Raw genomic sequence first — 15,388 nt, 5'->3', positions numbered from 1 at the left:
GAGTATTATTTTGGGGTGAAATTTTTAATTTGACTCGTTCATAACTAATTCAAATACCCTCTTAATTCTTTCTTTATTTAATTTTTGTATTAATTCAAAACTCTATAATTTTATATAAAAGTATAAGATTAGATGTATTATAATATAAAAGAGCAAATTTCTTAAATTACTCTTGTGCTTTAACTAATTGATTAACCCTATTCTTACTCTTAATGTTAATCACATGTGACATCATGTGACTAATATATTTTTCAAATAACCTAAAATACCCTAAATCCAAATCTTTGGAAGCCTTTAATTTACTAGAACTGGAGCAGGCGTGAGGAGATGCAGTCAGCGATGACTAGCAGCGACAAGACGGAGATGAAACTAGCAATGAAGTACATGAAGAGAGAATCTTCAGAGCTGGAAGCTGTTAGTGGTGGTTCAGAGGAAGAACAATTTATACTTCTAGGTGAAAGGTTTGCATTTCGGGTACATTAGTTCGCTGGAGGTTTGTGCACATTCCAGGATTAAACAAAGAATTTACACATCGTGAATCCGGTTTAGCGTTGGCAAAACAAACCTGTAGAATACCAAAGAGATGCTTCAGTTTTACAATGCAAATTTCTCAAATTTGGATGCTTAGGTGAGAGAGTGCAGAACCATGAAAATGTTATATTATATACCAACAATAGGAAGAACCACCCCTGTTTTGGCAAGCACAGTGAGAGAGTGTGGAACCCAACAATACGACGAACTGTGGCAAGCAAATGCCTAAAGAAATCAAGGCTGTGTTTGGAAACGATGTAAATGGAGTGTAAATCCCGGTTCAGGGTATATATATACTCTGGTTCACTTTTGTTTATGTTTGGTAATATTACATTTATGCATTGATAAATGATAGACCAATACATATTTACCTTAATAATAAGATGTAAAATTACATCAATAAAAAAAAAAATAAATTTGTATTCAAGTGGGCTTTTGATAAAAAAAAACATATGCTTTATTGGAATTCATGTTTGTATCTGTTACAACTAAAAGTTGTAACACAAAACTAATCCAATTTTACAATTTATATAAACAGTTTTACACTATATATTTACATCATTTCCAAACGCAGCATCAGAACATTCCATGCCCTAACTTTTCTAGTAGGGCTTGCATCTTCTTGAGTGCCAGACTGCAAGGTTGGTGACTGTTGTTACGGAAGGAATCTTCGAGCTTCTTGAGATCACGGTAGCCGAACACAGTCTCTTGCAATGCGTCAGCCTTGTGCTCCGGCCAATCAAAGTGCTTGAGGACTTACCTTTCATCTACCAGGTAAGAAAGCTCATCATCGAACCACTTGACGAAGGGGCCACATCTTCGATGTTTATAAACGCGACGTTTTGCTGCTGCGGTTTTCATCCCCGAGGCTACATTCTCTCTTGAATCTCTTCACATCAGTGAGTGATAGAACGCTACCACCTCCGGAACTCGTCTCACCTTTGTTGTTACGGTTTTCAGTCCTTTTGGCCCGTAATGGTGGCAACAGCAGCATGGTGAGGGGGAAGAAGAAAGAAGAGGGAGTGAGAGAGACAACTTGAGGACGAAAGGGGAAAGAGATTGCAGTTCTTCAAAATTTTCATAAGTTGAATTTTATTTTGAAAATTTGAGAAATAGTGAAGGGTAAATTTGATATTTCATTTTTTTCATTAATATTTAATAGTGATGTAGGAATGGCAATTTTCCCCGTAAAACCGGGGCCCCACCCCGAACGGGGTGGGTTTTCCCCGACCCTAAACAAGGATGGGGCGGGGACGGGGAAAATAGTTTTTTCCCAAACCGGGTACGGGGTGGGTATGAGTTTTGTATATAATTCCCCGAACTCGCCCCGAACCCGAAGGTAAATTAATAAAACATCTCTAGGTTTAATATTGATATTTAAAATATCTCTAAATTTTCACTAAAATTTTAAAATCCTAGGATCGCATAATTTTATTTTTGAATTATCTCTAAAGTATTATAATTCAATTCTAAAATACCCTCAAATTCCTATATCCTATGTATAAATTGTCTATAAAATAGATAATTTTTAAGTAATTGTCTTGGAATGGGGAAAATTCGGGAATTCCTCGTCCTAGATGGGGAATGTATGCCCTGCCCCAAACCTGCCTTGCCATCGGGACAAGACGGGTATGGGGCAACGTATCGTGACTTTGGGGAGGGGACGGGGAGGGGTGCCCCACCCCAAACCCGCCCCGTTGTCATTCCTATAGTAATGTCAATTGTAAAAAAACTTAAAAGTAATTTAAAAGTTAAAACAATAAAGCAATTATTTTAGAAAATTGTTAGCATAGAATCAACAGATAAATTTGGCTAATTCATCTCTAATCCAAATATTTAACTTATGGTAACTTTGTTTATCTTTTCATTAGAGAGATGCACATTTTATCCAAAATGAAATATGTCCTATATGCTCTCTTACTCTATGTTTGATTTGAAGGAAAAGCAGGGAAAGTTTGGAAAATTTATCTATAGATTTTCCTACTTTTCCCTACTTTTTCCTTCAAATCAAACACAACTTTAAGGAATATAGAACATTTTTAGTACCAATCTAGGCATTGCACTGGTATCAATTAATATTTGATTACATGGTTTTCAAAGCCAGACCGGACGGTCGAACTGGAAAAATCGGGAACTGGTCACCTAACCAGTTCTGTTTTTCTCCAAACCCGTTTTTTTCCCCAAAATTGTTGATTTTGGTCAGCAAACCGCTGAACCAACTGATTAACCGTTTGAACCGTCTGAACCATTCGAATGGTTTTGATCGTTTTTCAAAATTTTTATTTATTTTATTTTATTTTATTTTTATTTTTTGTTAAAACAGGCCAAACATTTGAGTCAAATGGACGGACCATTCAAACCGGTAACCAGACCCATGACCGATTCAATCACCAGTTCAGTTTTAAAAACCATGTTTGATTATTCATCAAATACCTAATTTCCCAAAATCCAAAATTCCCCATAGAATTGAACAAAATGGGACCTGTTGAAGTGACAAATCATACATGAGAGCATGAATATACTTGTTATTTTCCCTTATCCAAAATACTCTTAAATAAAAGCTTTTCTGCAAATGAACAAAATGGGATCCACTGAAGATATTACATTGGCGCCCGACAACACATCCCAATGGAAGTTGTATATAGGGGTGATGTATATTCTTAAAAAATCGATTAATCGAAATTGATAGTTTTGGTTAACCATTTAAAAAAATCGGCGGTTAACCGAATCAATATATATACACTTTTATATATATATATATATATAATATAATATTATATTTTTATTTTTTTGGAAAATCGGCAGTCTTGCCTTTTCCCAGACTGCCCCTTCTCTTTTTTTTCTCTTAGTCTCTTTTTCTCTTTTGCCTCTCTCACTCTCTCAGATCTCAGTTCTCTTTTTTCTCTCTTACTCTTTTAATTTCTTGTCTTCTTTGACTCTTCTTTTTCCTCACTCCAGACTGCCGCGCAGCCCATGCCAACCAGGCCACCAGCACGGAAACACCAAGCGGCAACATCGGTCACCATTTCGCTGGCAAGCAAGCACCAACGGTCCAAGTGTCCAATGCCATTTGTATCTCTCTTCTCTCTCATCTCTCCTTTTTGCATCTCTGCCAGGCGCCATTTCTCAAGTCTCAAGTTCTCACTTCAGGCGACACTTGACAGCAACCACCGGCACCAACCGGTCTGGCACCGACAGCAACCACCGAGTCAACGACTGTGATAATTTTATTTTTTTATTTTTGTTTTAACTGCATAAAAAACTGAAAGATCAACCATGATTAACCGGTCCACCGATTCATTGATTCATCAATTGCATCGACTCAGTTTCAATTTGAATATTTAAAAAAAATCAGGTCGATTCAATTTGAAAACATACCCCACGGTTCGATTAACCGAACCATGAACACCCCTAGATGTATGTGTGGAGCGCATTCGGTGAGGCGCAAATGTGAACTTGAATATACATGGGTGTTAGGTTTTGGTTCATTAAGTAGCTTCTTGTGGATTAATTCTCAGTTGCAAGGTTGCTTTCGAAGGTAAGGCAGTGGATATCCATTCATTCAACTATACCCAGCGCCTAATGTCAGATAGAAGAAGAACTCGTGCAAGGTGGCAACCAGCGGGTTGGTAAGGTATTCAATATAATAGTCAAACAACACCCGACATGAAATGAAATATATGACAATATTGTGGGATTTCCTGCAAAATGAAATTAAAAAGAAAAAACATAAATAATTGATGAAATATGACAGTAGTGTCAGTTTTTAAATAAAAATTATTAAAATTAATATTTAATTACCACAAACTGCTGCCCAGATCAGCCTGTTCAACTGCCAGGATCAGCCGCTTTGACTAAATCAACGTTTTTATTTTATAAAAAGGCAGGCCGGGTGATAAATCGAACCAGTAGTATGTTTGGTTCGTGGGCCAAATGGTTATCAACACATTTTCAAAACCTCGCATGAGAGCAATTACTTCCATCACTCTGTTTATAATTAAGCTATCCGAATTTCATGTCCACAAAGTGTTTTCTTTTCTTCTTTTCTTATCCCAAGTCTTGGACCTACTGGATTTCGTCCTTTATACGTTTTCTTAAGAAGCGATTCAGGAAAAATAAATAATTCATTTTAGAGTGTTGATGACACACAGGGTAGCGTGCAGTAGAAGGAAGAAATCATATATTTATTTGGCTCAATTCATTTATTGATGAACAACACATAAGCTGGAGGAGTGCCCCATATTGTATTATTATATATCTCTCACGAGAGAGAGAGAGAGATGAGCTATGGTGCAAACTCGAAGAAACTCTTCATATTGTAATTTCCTTCTACAACAGGATTGGTTCCGGTCCACATCTGCTCCGCCATTTGTTGATATGCTCTATCAGTAAGATGGAAAGAATCCCAAAATACATAGTCATTGGGATTATCACATAACTGATATTCTTTCGCTGTTCTTCTTCCACCGCAGCTGGGGACCCCTCTGAAGGGTCCTGTTCCACAACATGCACTTTCTCCATCCTTGAAACCTTTATTTTCATTAAGCATGTGCAGATGTTGGCCTATATATATATTCAACGGAAGAAAACAGGAGAAATTTTGATTGGAATAACATACCATATTTTGAGGGGTACTTCATTCGTTGGTCGAGGAATGTATAGAAATCGTAATTTGAATATTTGAACTCCGATAACTGGGTCTCGAGTTTTCTGAAGAGTTCCGATAGAGCTTTATTGTGTAGTTCGCAAAGTGTTAAGATTTCCTCTAAGCAACCTCCTTTAGTTTCTGGTTTGATTATTCTCATTCCTGGCAAACAACCCAACGGCCCCATTCTGATGAAACCAAATTTTCTGCCTCCTATCTTGTATATTTCCTGCCAAATCAAATACAACCACTGGTTTTCCAGATTACTCCCTCCCCCCCGAAAAAAAAAAAAAAAAAGGAAAGATGAAAGGGTACTGCTACAGAAGAAGAAATATTAATCCCCTTTTAGAAATTAGAGGGTTCTAAGGGAGCCGAAGTTCTTTCAGTCTTACTTGTATGACACTACTCAAGTTGCCAATCACTTTGCCCACATGTAGTGAGGATTCTGGAATGCTGGAGTTGGTCAAGAAAGGATAAGCGTAATCGTTGCCTCCGATGCTAATTAAGTAAACTGCTCTAGATAACAGTTTCTTGGCTTCATCATCTCCTAGTTCCTGTTTCAAATCCATTGCTACCTTCATAAAGTAGCTCAGCTGCGTTTTGAGGTTGATTACCAGTCCTGGATAGGTTTCAACTAGAACACCAGCTCCAGCAGAGGCGAAGTTTGCTCCGTCACTGAACCGATGAACGCCAGGATGTAAGAACGGTGGAATGAATGGTAAGTTTGCATATTCCGCTGCAATATATATAACAAGTCATCATATTTATTGGTAATTTTATCTGTTTCAACGATCGATCGAGAGAAGGAAAATGAAATGTAAATGGATCATACCAATAAAATCTGCAGATAGGCGACCATCAGAGAAGCGCCCACTGGGGTACTTGAATAAAGTTTCTCCATATGGCCAAAAATTTGCCTGGCCCAAAGAGATGGTGTTGATGTAGTTGTTATTTCCAGCGTCTAAGAAGGAATCGCCAAAGATAAAGAAGGGCACACGATTTTCCGCTTCCCTAGATTATAACCCAGGCAACAGATTGTGGGAATGATGAGAAAGATTGTATAGAACTGGAGAGTAGTTAGCGTTGCCATGGAAAGTAGTCTACTGATCTCTCCTGGAACAGTTTCAGTTTGTTATAATTATATATATAGAATATAGTAGCAGAAGTGCAGAGTTGATCGTTGTATAAGAGGGATAAAAAGAAATTCTTCCTTGTATCGATCAGTTTGTCTCTTCATCCTTTTGTTAGTTGAAGTTCTTATTTTCACTTATTAAAAAAGAAAAAGAAAATGCTATGCTTCATTGACTAGAAATTTCTCGTTGTGACGATAGAATTAATATATAGGTTGAATCATTCATTTTATTTCTCTTTCAGTCATTACTCCATACGCAATGGTGCATGATGAGTTCATCGAATCTTTAGGAGATAATATAAAATATGAGATTTTTGCCATCGGGCCTGTAGATTATTTGTTATTTAGTTTATATGCATGACGAGGCAACTCCTGATAATTAAATATATTCCATTAGAAATTGCGATATGCATTGACATTCATGGAAGTGTTTTTACATGCATGTGAACGGCCAGATTTGTTGAAAACAAACCTGAACGCTTGTTTTAATGGACTTTATGCATTAATTCCGCCGATCTTTAGAAAAGAAAAAGAAAAAGAAAAAACTTGTCAAATGCATCGCTTTTAATTCTACTTCTGAATTTTACTTACTTCTTGATCACGTAATGGTTGTTAACATGGTTTTCAAAACCGGACCGGACCGGTTCCCGGTTTTTCCCCAAAACTGCTTTTCCCCCCCAAATTGTTGATTTTGGTCAGCAAACTGCTGAACCGGCCAGTTAACCATTCGAGCAATTTTGATTGTTTTTCAATTTTTTTTAATTTTTAATTTTTTTTGTTAGAACAGGACAACCATTTGAGTTTGGACCGTTTGAACCGGTAACTGGACCCCTGACCGGTTTGGTCACCGGGTCGGTTTTAAAAACCATGGGTTGTTATTCATTATCATAGCTGGAAGTGTAAATTGGGCCGGGCCACCACGATGGTCCATGGGCCATGCCAGGCCCGACATGATTATGCGGGTCGTGCTGAGCCTAGAGTTTTAGGTCCACGGGTCGGGCCCGCACGGCACGACCGAGCGGGCCATGCTGCTTGTGACCCGCATGCTAGCATGGCCCAGCCCGCAGCCCGACCCAACATGACCCATATATATATTTTATATATTTATATTAATATTATATAAATTATAATTATATAATAATATATAATATATAATATATTAATAAAATAAATAATTTTTAATTTTATTATACTAATTTATTTAATTATTGTACATATAAGCAATTTTAAGTTTTTTGTCATTTTTTAAATAAATGGCTTTAGCCTGATGCACGGCCCAACCTGGCCGAAAGCTCGGCCTGCAACGCAGCATGGGTCCGCACGGACTTGGGCCGTGGGCTGTGTTAGACCGATCCCCCAAGTTTTCCTTGGGAGGGGGGCACGGCCTGAGATGGTCCACGGGCCGCCCATGGGTCGTGCTGTGCCGCCCGACATGGCCCGTTTTACACCTTTAATTATAACAAAAGAAAAGAAAAGGCAAATACCCATGAACTTTCATTTTGTGAGAAATACCCTCTCCACTAAAGTTCTATTAGTTAACTTTGAAAAAGATTCTTGTTCAACTATTTAAAATTTTTTAAATCTCCAAATTATCCATTTTTATTTATTTGAATGATTTATGATTTAATTAGTTTTCGAAATATAATATTGAAATCCTCTTAATTGCTCCAATATATCATTGTAGATTTCTGGTTAGATCAATATTTAAATGAAATGGTTGAGGTTTTTTTTTTTTTGATAGATATAAATTTAAGGTTTCATTTGTTTTTTTTTGAATATTGGAGAAAATGAGTAGGTAATTTTTATATTTTAAGATGAAGAGAGACATTCATGTTAGTGAAATGAAACAGGAAATTTTAAGAAACTTGTTTTTCTATGTTAATGAAATGATTCATGTTATTTTAGCTGGTTTTATTTGGAGAAAATAGAGGTATTTTTGGCTCAATTAACGACCAAGGGCTAATTGTCACCGACTTGACCACAAGGGCAAGGAAAAGAAAATAAGAAAAATTCAGGTAGGTTTTGGTAATTTAATGCATTTTGTCATTTGTAGCAAAGTGAAAATTTAGGAGATCTTTGTCACAAATAAGATTCAGGGGGTTAATTGTCACTAACCCCATAGTACCAGGAGGTCTTTTTAATTTAGCCCTACCATAGAAGGGCATATCAATAAAAGTAATATATTTAAAAAAATTTCAAAAATAGGTTAATTTTTTAAAAATAATATCAATAAAAGGCAAAAAGACTGTTCATCTTCTTCTTCTTGCTATTTGTTCACCAGAGCCACCGTTCGCCACCGCCCGCCACCGCCGCCACCTCTGTCTCCACCCATCTCTAGCAGCGTTGCCGGAGGCGGAGGCGGAGGTGGCGACGGGTGGCAGAGGACAGTGGTGGCGGGTGCTGGTGGGCGACGACTCTGGTGAACAAATGGCAAGAAGAAGAAGATGAATAGTGTTTTTGCCCTTTATTGATATTATTTTTAAAAAGTTAATCTATTTTTGATTTTTTTTAAATATATCTTTTATTGATATTAAACCCCAAAAGTTACCCTTATATGCTATTACCCCTAAAGTAGTTGTTCATGTCAGCTTATTCTCTCTTCTTATATTGCTTACCAATTCCTATAGGTGTGAAACTTTTCTCTATGTTGTCTTTTAAGTTTCACATCCTATAGGTGTGAAACTTTTCTTTTTGACTAAAATACTTATATTTTTTAATTTATTTCATATTTAATTGTGATGACAAAAAATGTAATTTGAATAACTACTTTTTATATCATTCAATTCCCTCTACCAGGTCCTATATATATTTAATGTATTAACTCTTATTCTCTCATCTAATCCTATATTTAATACGTTTTTCTCACCAATAAATTATATTAATCATATCCATGTCCAATACTTTAACAATATAAAACTCATGTTTTTTTAAACCAATTCAAGAACAAAACCGTGGTGGTTTAATCAATTGGGTCAAATGGATCACTTGTAATGTTATAGTTACAGGAAAAAACTTAAACAATACAACCTAATACAAAAAATATAAAATATAAAAAAAATTGTATATCTCTAATATTTCATATTAATCATATTGTAGAAAAATAAAAAGTGACAAACAATAACTATTTTTATATTAACGAGTATGCCCGGAGTTTGAATCTGTTCCTCACAGGGCATGGCTCTGCATAGCAACTGTGCCTTAGAAAACATCTTCGATGAATGATAACATTATGTACAGAAGATATTCTCATTGTATGCCTCCAATGCTCTGTGAGGTTGGTGTGACACCAATTCTGTGAGGAGCAAATCCGATGTCTCTCCACATTGTGAAACAGAGTGGATTATATCATCGCTCGATTGATGGTTAAACTCTAATTAAGGAGGGAGGTTCCTGGAGGATGGACCATTAGTTTAATGAGGCAAGAATTTTGGCTACCACTCTCTCAAGCTTCAACAAGATGGCTTTCTAAGGAACCTAATACACTCACAAACACTTGGGTCAAATCTGATATTAATAGAGAAGATATGAATAACAAATTGAAAATACTTTTTTGTCCTGATTTTTGCAGGGCTTCACGATTATTTTTGCATGTATAAGTTACTCTTTGCCATTGATAAAATAGCATAAATGACATAAACACCTTGAGATTTCACAACACGATAATATTTTTTATGGTTAAAACAGTCTTTTATCTTATTTATCTTATAAATAAAAGAATATGAATAAATAAAGTTAGCCTAATAAATATTTCTCAAAAAACATTTGCCTAAATAAATACATTTACCGAAGTAAGTAATTTCCTGAGAAATGAAAATGTCTTTAATTAATTATTTATTTTCTTTAATCAAATAAGAACCTAAACATCAAACTGGTGAAAGTCGGTTTCGATTAGAACAATCCAACACGTGTACCAATTGAGCCACTCAATGGTTGGTCATATCTGAACCGAAGAGATTATAAAAATAAATCATTCTAATATCAATTTAAAAGATTTTAATTCCAATTTCAATTTGAATCTTAAATTAAAATTAAAGTGACACTAAACCCAAAGTACAAAATAAATCGAAAATTTTCTCTTATTTTTATTTAGGTTACTTGATGGAAAATCCGTCTTATATCGGTGCAATTAAGTTGGCTTTAACCAGTCGAGTGCTAAGAATGCATTGCAATCTTGTGTTTGTATCTAATGTCGGTGAAGATGGACAGGCATCCCAACCGTGTGTTGGCAACATCTCCCCATGACAAGTACGGGAGGTGTTGGCATTACACGTTGAGATGTTACATTTAAGTTGACTTTGGATAGTTACACCGACAAGTTGGCCGGTCGGTGGCCCAAGTTTATTTATTCTCTCGCTGATGGACAACCCTTGTGCGGCAATCAGAGAGACGACCAGAGGAATTCATTTATCTGTAGAGTGCAGGGAGACATGGTAAGCATTTTCTACAATCTACGCCATGAAAAGCTTATGTGGTTTGTTATGTTAATCTTTCTTTTGGGGACAGAGCGGAGATCCTATCGCGGTGGGGCCATGGGGTGGAGACGGTGGTGGTGGGTGGAGTTGGATGGCCGATGGTGACGGGATTAAGCAGATAATCCTCGGACACGAAGAGGTGATCCGTTCTATCAAGTTCCTGGGCGGCTCTGGAGGCTTTTCAAATGAATTTGGCAGCCCTAGTTCATCAAAAATTGATCAGGTGATTCTCATTCTCTATTCTCTAAAATTTGACAGGGTCACAGAAGCAAATAATCAAGCACCTTACATGCTGTTCTTCATGTATGCAGATTCAGATAGCTTGGCCTGACGAGTATCTAACTTCCATAAGCGGGACGTTTGGCCGACGTTGGAAGAATCAAAATGGGCACGTGGTAGTAAGATCAATCCAATTCAATACAAATGCCAGGTCATACGGACCCTACGGTTCTACAGACGGCACGGCTTTCTCTCTTCCTGTGAAACAGGGGAAGATTGTGGGGTTCCATGGACGATGCGGTGCGGATCTTGACTCCATTGGAGTCTATCTAAAGAATTGACTCTCAACAATGAAAATACCAAGTTTGCAACATTGGAATTTCTAAATAAACTACTTTTTCCTTCAGTCGTTTGTGGCTTTGTGTCGTGGAAACCCAATTCCCGGTATTTGATGTATAAGTAGTATCTTATTTTTAGGATATTTAAATAAAAATCCAGGGGCGGTTCGTCTTGGTTGCTTTACAAGGCTCCCATACTCTGGTCGGTGTGTGACTCTGAGTGATATAGTGTTGGATTGAGACTTTTCCTTTTTGCTCTTTCTGATTATGAGGCTTCTTTGTACGGTTGTATCCACCCTGAATGGCTTGTTTCGTTTTGGGTCTTTTGGGCTCATTCCTTAATAAAGTTTCTTTCTCACAAGAAAAATAAAAAAAAATCCACCGAATTTCCACTTGAAATCAATTCTGTTTCCACTCCCACTTCTCAAATGCACTTACCACAATTCACTTTAAGCTTATTTTAAGCCGTGCCATTTGACCTTGTGATTTGGACATCAATGGAGGTCCTACGAGTTTTTTTTAACAATCCTATGGTAAAATGTTGTCAAAATAGGTGCTGATTCTGCCAAATCTAGAGCTGAGGGCAGCAAAGTAATTTTCGAAGTCCATTGGCTGTGGGTCCCAAAAGGCCCTAAGAGTGTTCTCGGACTCTGGACTCTGATGATCAAGTTACTTGATAGTTCAACTATGCATACCTACCTCAAGTTCACCCAGGTGGGGAGTAATGCACGATGTATAATCATCCCATATATCGGACTAGGGAGATGTCAGCTGACCACGACCCCATGTTGTTGGTTGTCGTTAGTTGATAATACCCCTGACTGAATTTGTAATACTTGTTTGTCCTGTGAGGCTGTGAAATTGAATTTTCTCAACACAAGAGTAGAAGAAAACAATTTGATCGAGGTGTGTGATAGCACTGTCCTTAAGCAGATTTCGCTCTCAGGATTCAACCACCAATCGTCTCTCTATTACGCACTCCAGTAGAAAGACTTTCTTTATAGCGTAGAAGCACTTAACTTGCAAAAAAATAGAAGAAGACCTAAGAGTAGAAAACACACTAAGGCTGTGTTTGGTTTGAAGGAAAAAGTGAGGAAAGGTTCCTACCTTTCACTTCCTTTCCCTACCTTTCCATTTAAATAAGACATAATCTAAAAGTATTAAAGTTTTGCGGAAAAATTTACTCAGTAGTCAGAAATAGACATTTGAAAAAAATAGCCCATGGTCAAGAAAAATTGGAAACAAATGTGACTTGACCCTTTTTTTGGCAATAAGAAGTAACCTTCTTCATTTGATTATTGAAAATATTACATGTGAAGATCGTCTAAAGTAATTGCCCCGTGCAAGGCATATAAGCAAAAAGTTGGAAGTTATATTAGTTCTCCTGTTTGTGATTCATATATATTATATATTTCAAATAATAAAATTTTAATTTCATCTTTTGTTATTTTGATAATAATTCCTATATTATCATAATAAGATTTACGTAAAACATCCATATCATATTTTTAGTCCTATAATCTAATATTGTAGTTGAGAAATGTTTTTCCAATACTTTTTAAATTTAATTATATTATTTCAATAATATTTCTAAATCTTAAATCATTTTATAATTTACAAATCATTCACTAATTATATACAATTTATTAACTAAAACACAAGAGGTTGGGTAATAAACACTCAAAAATAAATTAGTTGCATCATAAAAAAGTTATAAAACATCTTTTATATGAATTGCAATTTCCTAATCTTCTTTACTTATAAAAGCATAGAGCACTTTTTCATTACAAAAATCAGTAACAATTTATTTATAAGAAATATAAATATGTAATTAGCATATGTTGAATTCCACCCATGTTGAATATCTAATACAAATCTTTTATATTTAATCCCATATTTTTTATATAAATATTTAAATTCTTGTTTTCTTTTTCCTAAAGTTTTAATATATACATAAGGCAAGTTTGACCGGATTAATGAATTAAGCCCATTTAAACAAGTTCAACAAATCTGTTCGTTCGTGCAACTAATTAATGTAAAAATACTTCCGTGAATATCAATGCAATATCACTTATTTTAAGCAGGATTATGGGTGGACTGAACAATAAAAACACCTATTATATATAACTTAGGTGGAGAGTCATGTCGAAGCTGTCTTGTTATGGATGTTCAAATTAACAAAATAATAACAATATTAACAAATAATCTTCTGGCCTGATGGCAATCTCATATTTTGTATTATCTGCTAACGATTACCCGATCTCATACACCTCGTTTCGTATGGACTAATTGAACCAAACGAGAATGAGAAATTTCAAGTCAGCGAAGCTTTTTTCTTTTTCTCCTTTACTTTAATTAACAATGTCAGTACATCTGTTTGGCTACTATATATATAATAACAAAATGAAATGGTGGAAGCAGCTAGAGATCAGTTGTTAGACTATTTCACATGGCAACTTTAACTATTCTCCGGTATTCTCTGGTTTTTTATGCAGCCCTTCTCATCATTCCCACAGTCTGCAGCCTGGGTTATGATCTGGGAAAGCCGAAAAATCGTGTTCCCTTCTTCATCTTTGGCGATTCCCTCGTTGATGCCGGAAACAACAACTACATCAACACCAGCACTCTTTTCCAGGCAAATTTCTGGCCATATGGAGAAACTTCATTCCAGTATCCTAGTGGGCGCTTCTCTGATGGCCGCCTGTCTCCAGATATTATCGGTATGATCCTCTATATTTTCATCTTTCGCTCTCTCTCGGTCTCTCTTTCTCTCTCTCCCCCGTATGCAATGCTTAATTAATTAATGTTAAAGATAAACATTTCAGCGGAGTATGCAAACATACCGTTCATTCCACCGTTTCTACACCCCGGCGTTCATCGGTTCAGTGACGGAGCAAACTTCGCGTCTGTTGGAGCTGGTGCTCTAGTTGAAACCTTTCGAGGACTGGTAATAAACCTCAATACGCAGCTGAGCTACTTTAAGAAGGTGGCAATTGGGTTGAGAGAAGAACTGGGGGATGGTGAAGCGGAGAAACTATTCTCAAGAGCAGTTTACTTGATTAGTATCGGAGGCAACGATTACATGTTTCCTTTCCTGAACAACTCCAGCATTCCAGAGTCTTCTCAGGCGCAATACGTCGGCACAGTGATTGGCAACCTGAGCAGTGTGATACAAGTAAGGGTGAAACAACTTTGACTCTCCAAAGCAGAATTCTCTCTCTCTTCTGCGGTCTGCTCTTTTAGTCCTTTATCTCTTCTTTTTTCTTTTGGTAGTGTGAATAACCGATGGCTGTGTTTGATTCGGTAGGAAATATACAAGATTGGAGGCAGGAAATTTGGTCTCATCAGAATGAGTCCATTGGGATGTGTGCCAGGTGTGAGAATAACCAAACCAGAAAATAAAGGAGCCTGCTTACAAGAAGCCTTGACACTTGCAGAGCTACACAACAAAGCTCTATCGGAACTCCTCAGAAAGCTGGAGATCCAGCTGCCAGAGTTCAAGTATTCAAATTACGATTTCTATACCTTCATCGACCAACGAATGAAGTACCCCTCAAAATATGGTACGTATGTTATTTAAATCGCAATTTACTCTATTTTCTTCTGTTGGATATTCATTTTAGTTTATGCTAACATCTATACATGCTTAATGAAAATAAAGGTTTCAAGGAAGGAGAAAATGCATGTTGTGGCACAGGACCCTTCAGAGGAGTGCCCAGCTGCGGTGGAAGAAGAACAGTGAAAGAATATCAGTTATGTGATAATCCCAATGACTATGTGTTTTGGGATGCTTTCCATCTCACAGATAAAGCATACCAACAAATGGCAGAGCAGATGTGGAGCGGAACTAGTCCTGTTGTAGAGGGAAACTACAATATGAAGAGTTTCTTTGAGTGTGTTGCCCCATAGCTCATCTCTCTCTCTCTCTCTCTCCGGCCTCTATCTCCATGTTCATGATCATCAATAAATGAATTTCTTCCAAGTTCAGATTACATGTTACTGCCTCATGACCAGCACTGTGACTTGAATTGTTTATTTTTACTGAACCGCT

General features: G+C 36.7%; 3 protein-coding genes across 3 annotated transcripts; 2 read left to right on the top strand and 1 right to left on the bottom strand.

The window, feature by feature from the left end:
- Positions 1-4,714: 4,714 nt before the first annotated feature.
- On the bottom strand, positions 4,715-8,428 carry LOC104609210 (GDSL esterase/lipase 5-like). Its single transcript, XM_010275465.2, has 5 exons — positions 8,424-8,428; positions 6,009-6,187; positions 5,569-5,912; positions 5,150-5,405; positions 4,715-5,061 (listed from the first exon to the last, which is right to left on the bottom strand). Exons 1-5 carry the CDS (start codon positions 8,426-8,428, stop codon positions 4,817-4,819), a joined length of 1,029 nt encoding a protein of 342 aa, XP_010273767.1. The 3' UTR covers positions 4,715-4,816.
- A 2,180-nt stretch (positions 8,429-10,608) lies between these two features.
- Positions 10,609-11,605, top strand: LOC104609125 (mannose/glucose-specific lectin-like). The gene is made up of 3 exons (XM_010275352.3): positions 10,609-10,738; positions 10,812-11,003; positions 11,092-11,605. The coding sequence occupies exons 1-3, from the start codon at positions 10,736-10,738 to the stop codon at positions 11,338-11,340; spliced, it is 444 nt and encodes a 147-aa protein (XP_010273654.1). The 5' UTR covers positions 10,609-10,735; the 3' UTR covers positions 11,341-11,605.
- A 2,128-nt stretch (positions 11,606-13,733) lies between these two features.
- Positions 13,734-15,344, top strand: LOC104609124 (GDSL esterase/lipase 5-like). The gene is made up of 4 exons (XM_010275351.3): positions 13,734-14,057; positions 14,163-14,512; positions 14,645-14,900; positions 14,999-15,344. Exons 1-4 carry the CDS (start codon positions 13,787-13,789, stop codon positions 15,244-15,246), a joined length of 1,125 nt encoding a protein of 374 aa, XP_010273653.1. The 5' UTR covers positions 13,734-13,786; the 3' UTR covers positions 15,247-15,344.
- Positions 15,345-15,388: the final 44 nt, after the last annotated feature.

Source organism: Nelumbo nucifera, chromosome 8, assembly GCF_055504915.1.
Source record: "Nelumbo nucifera cultivar China Antique chromosome 8, China Antique-T2T, whole genome shotgun sequence".
Taxonomy (NCBI): Eukaryota; Viridiplantae; Streptophyta; class Magnoliopsida; order Proteales; family Nelumbonaceae; genus Nelumbo; species Nelumbo nucifera.
Note: the sequence above shows the minus strand (reverse complement) of the source record. Positions and strands in the feature narration are given on the sequence as shown.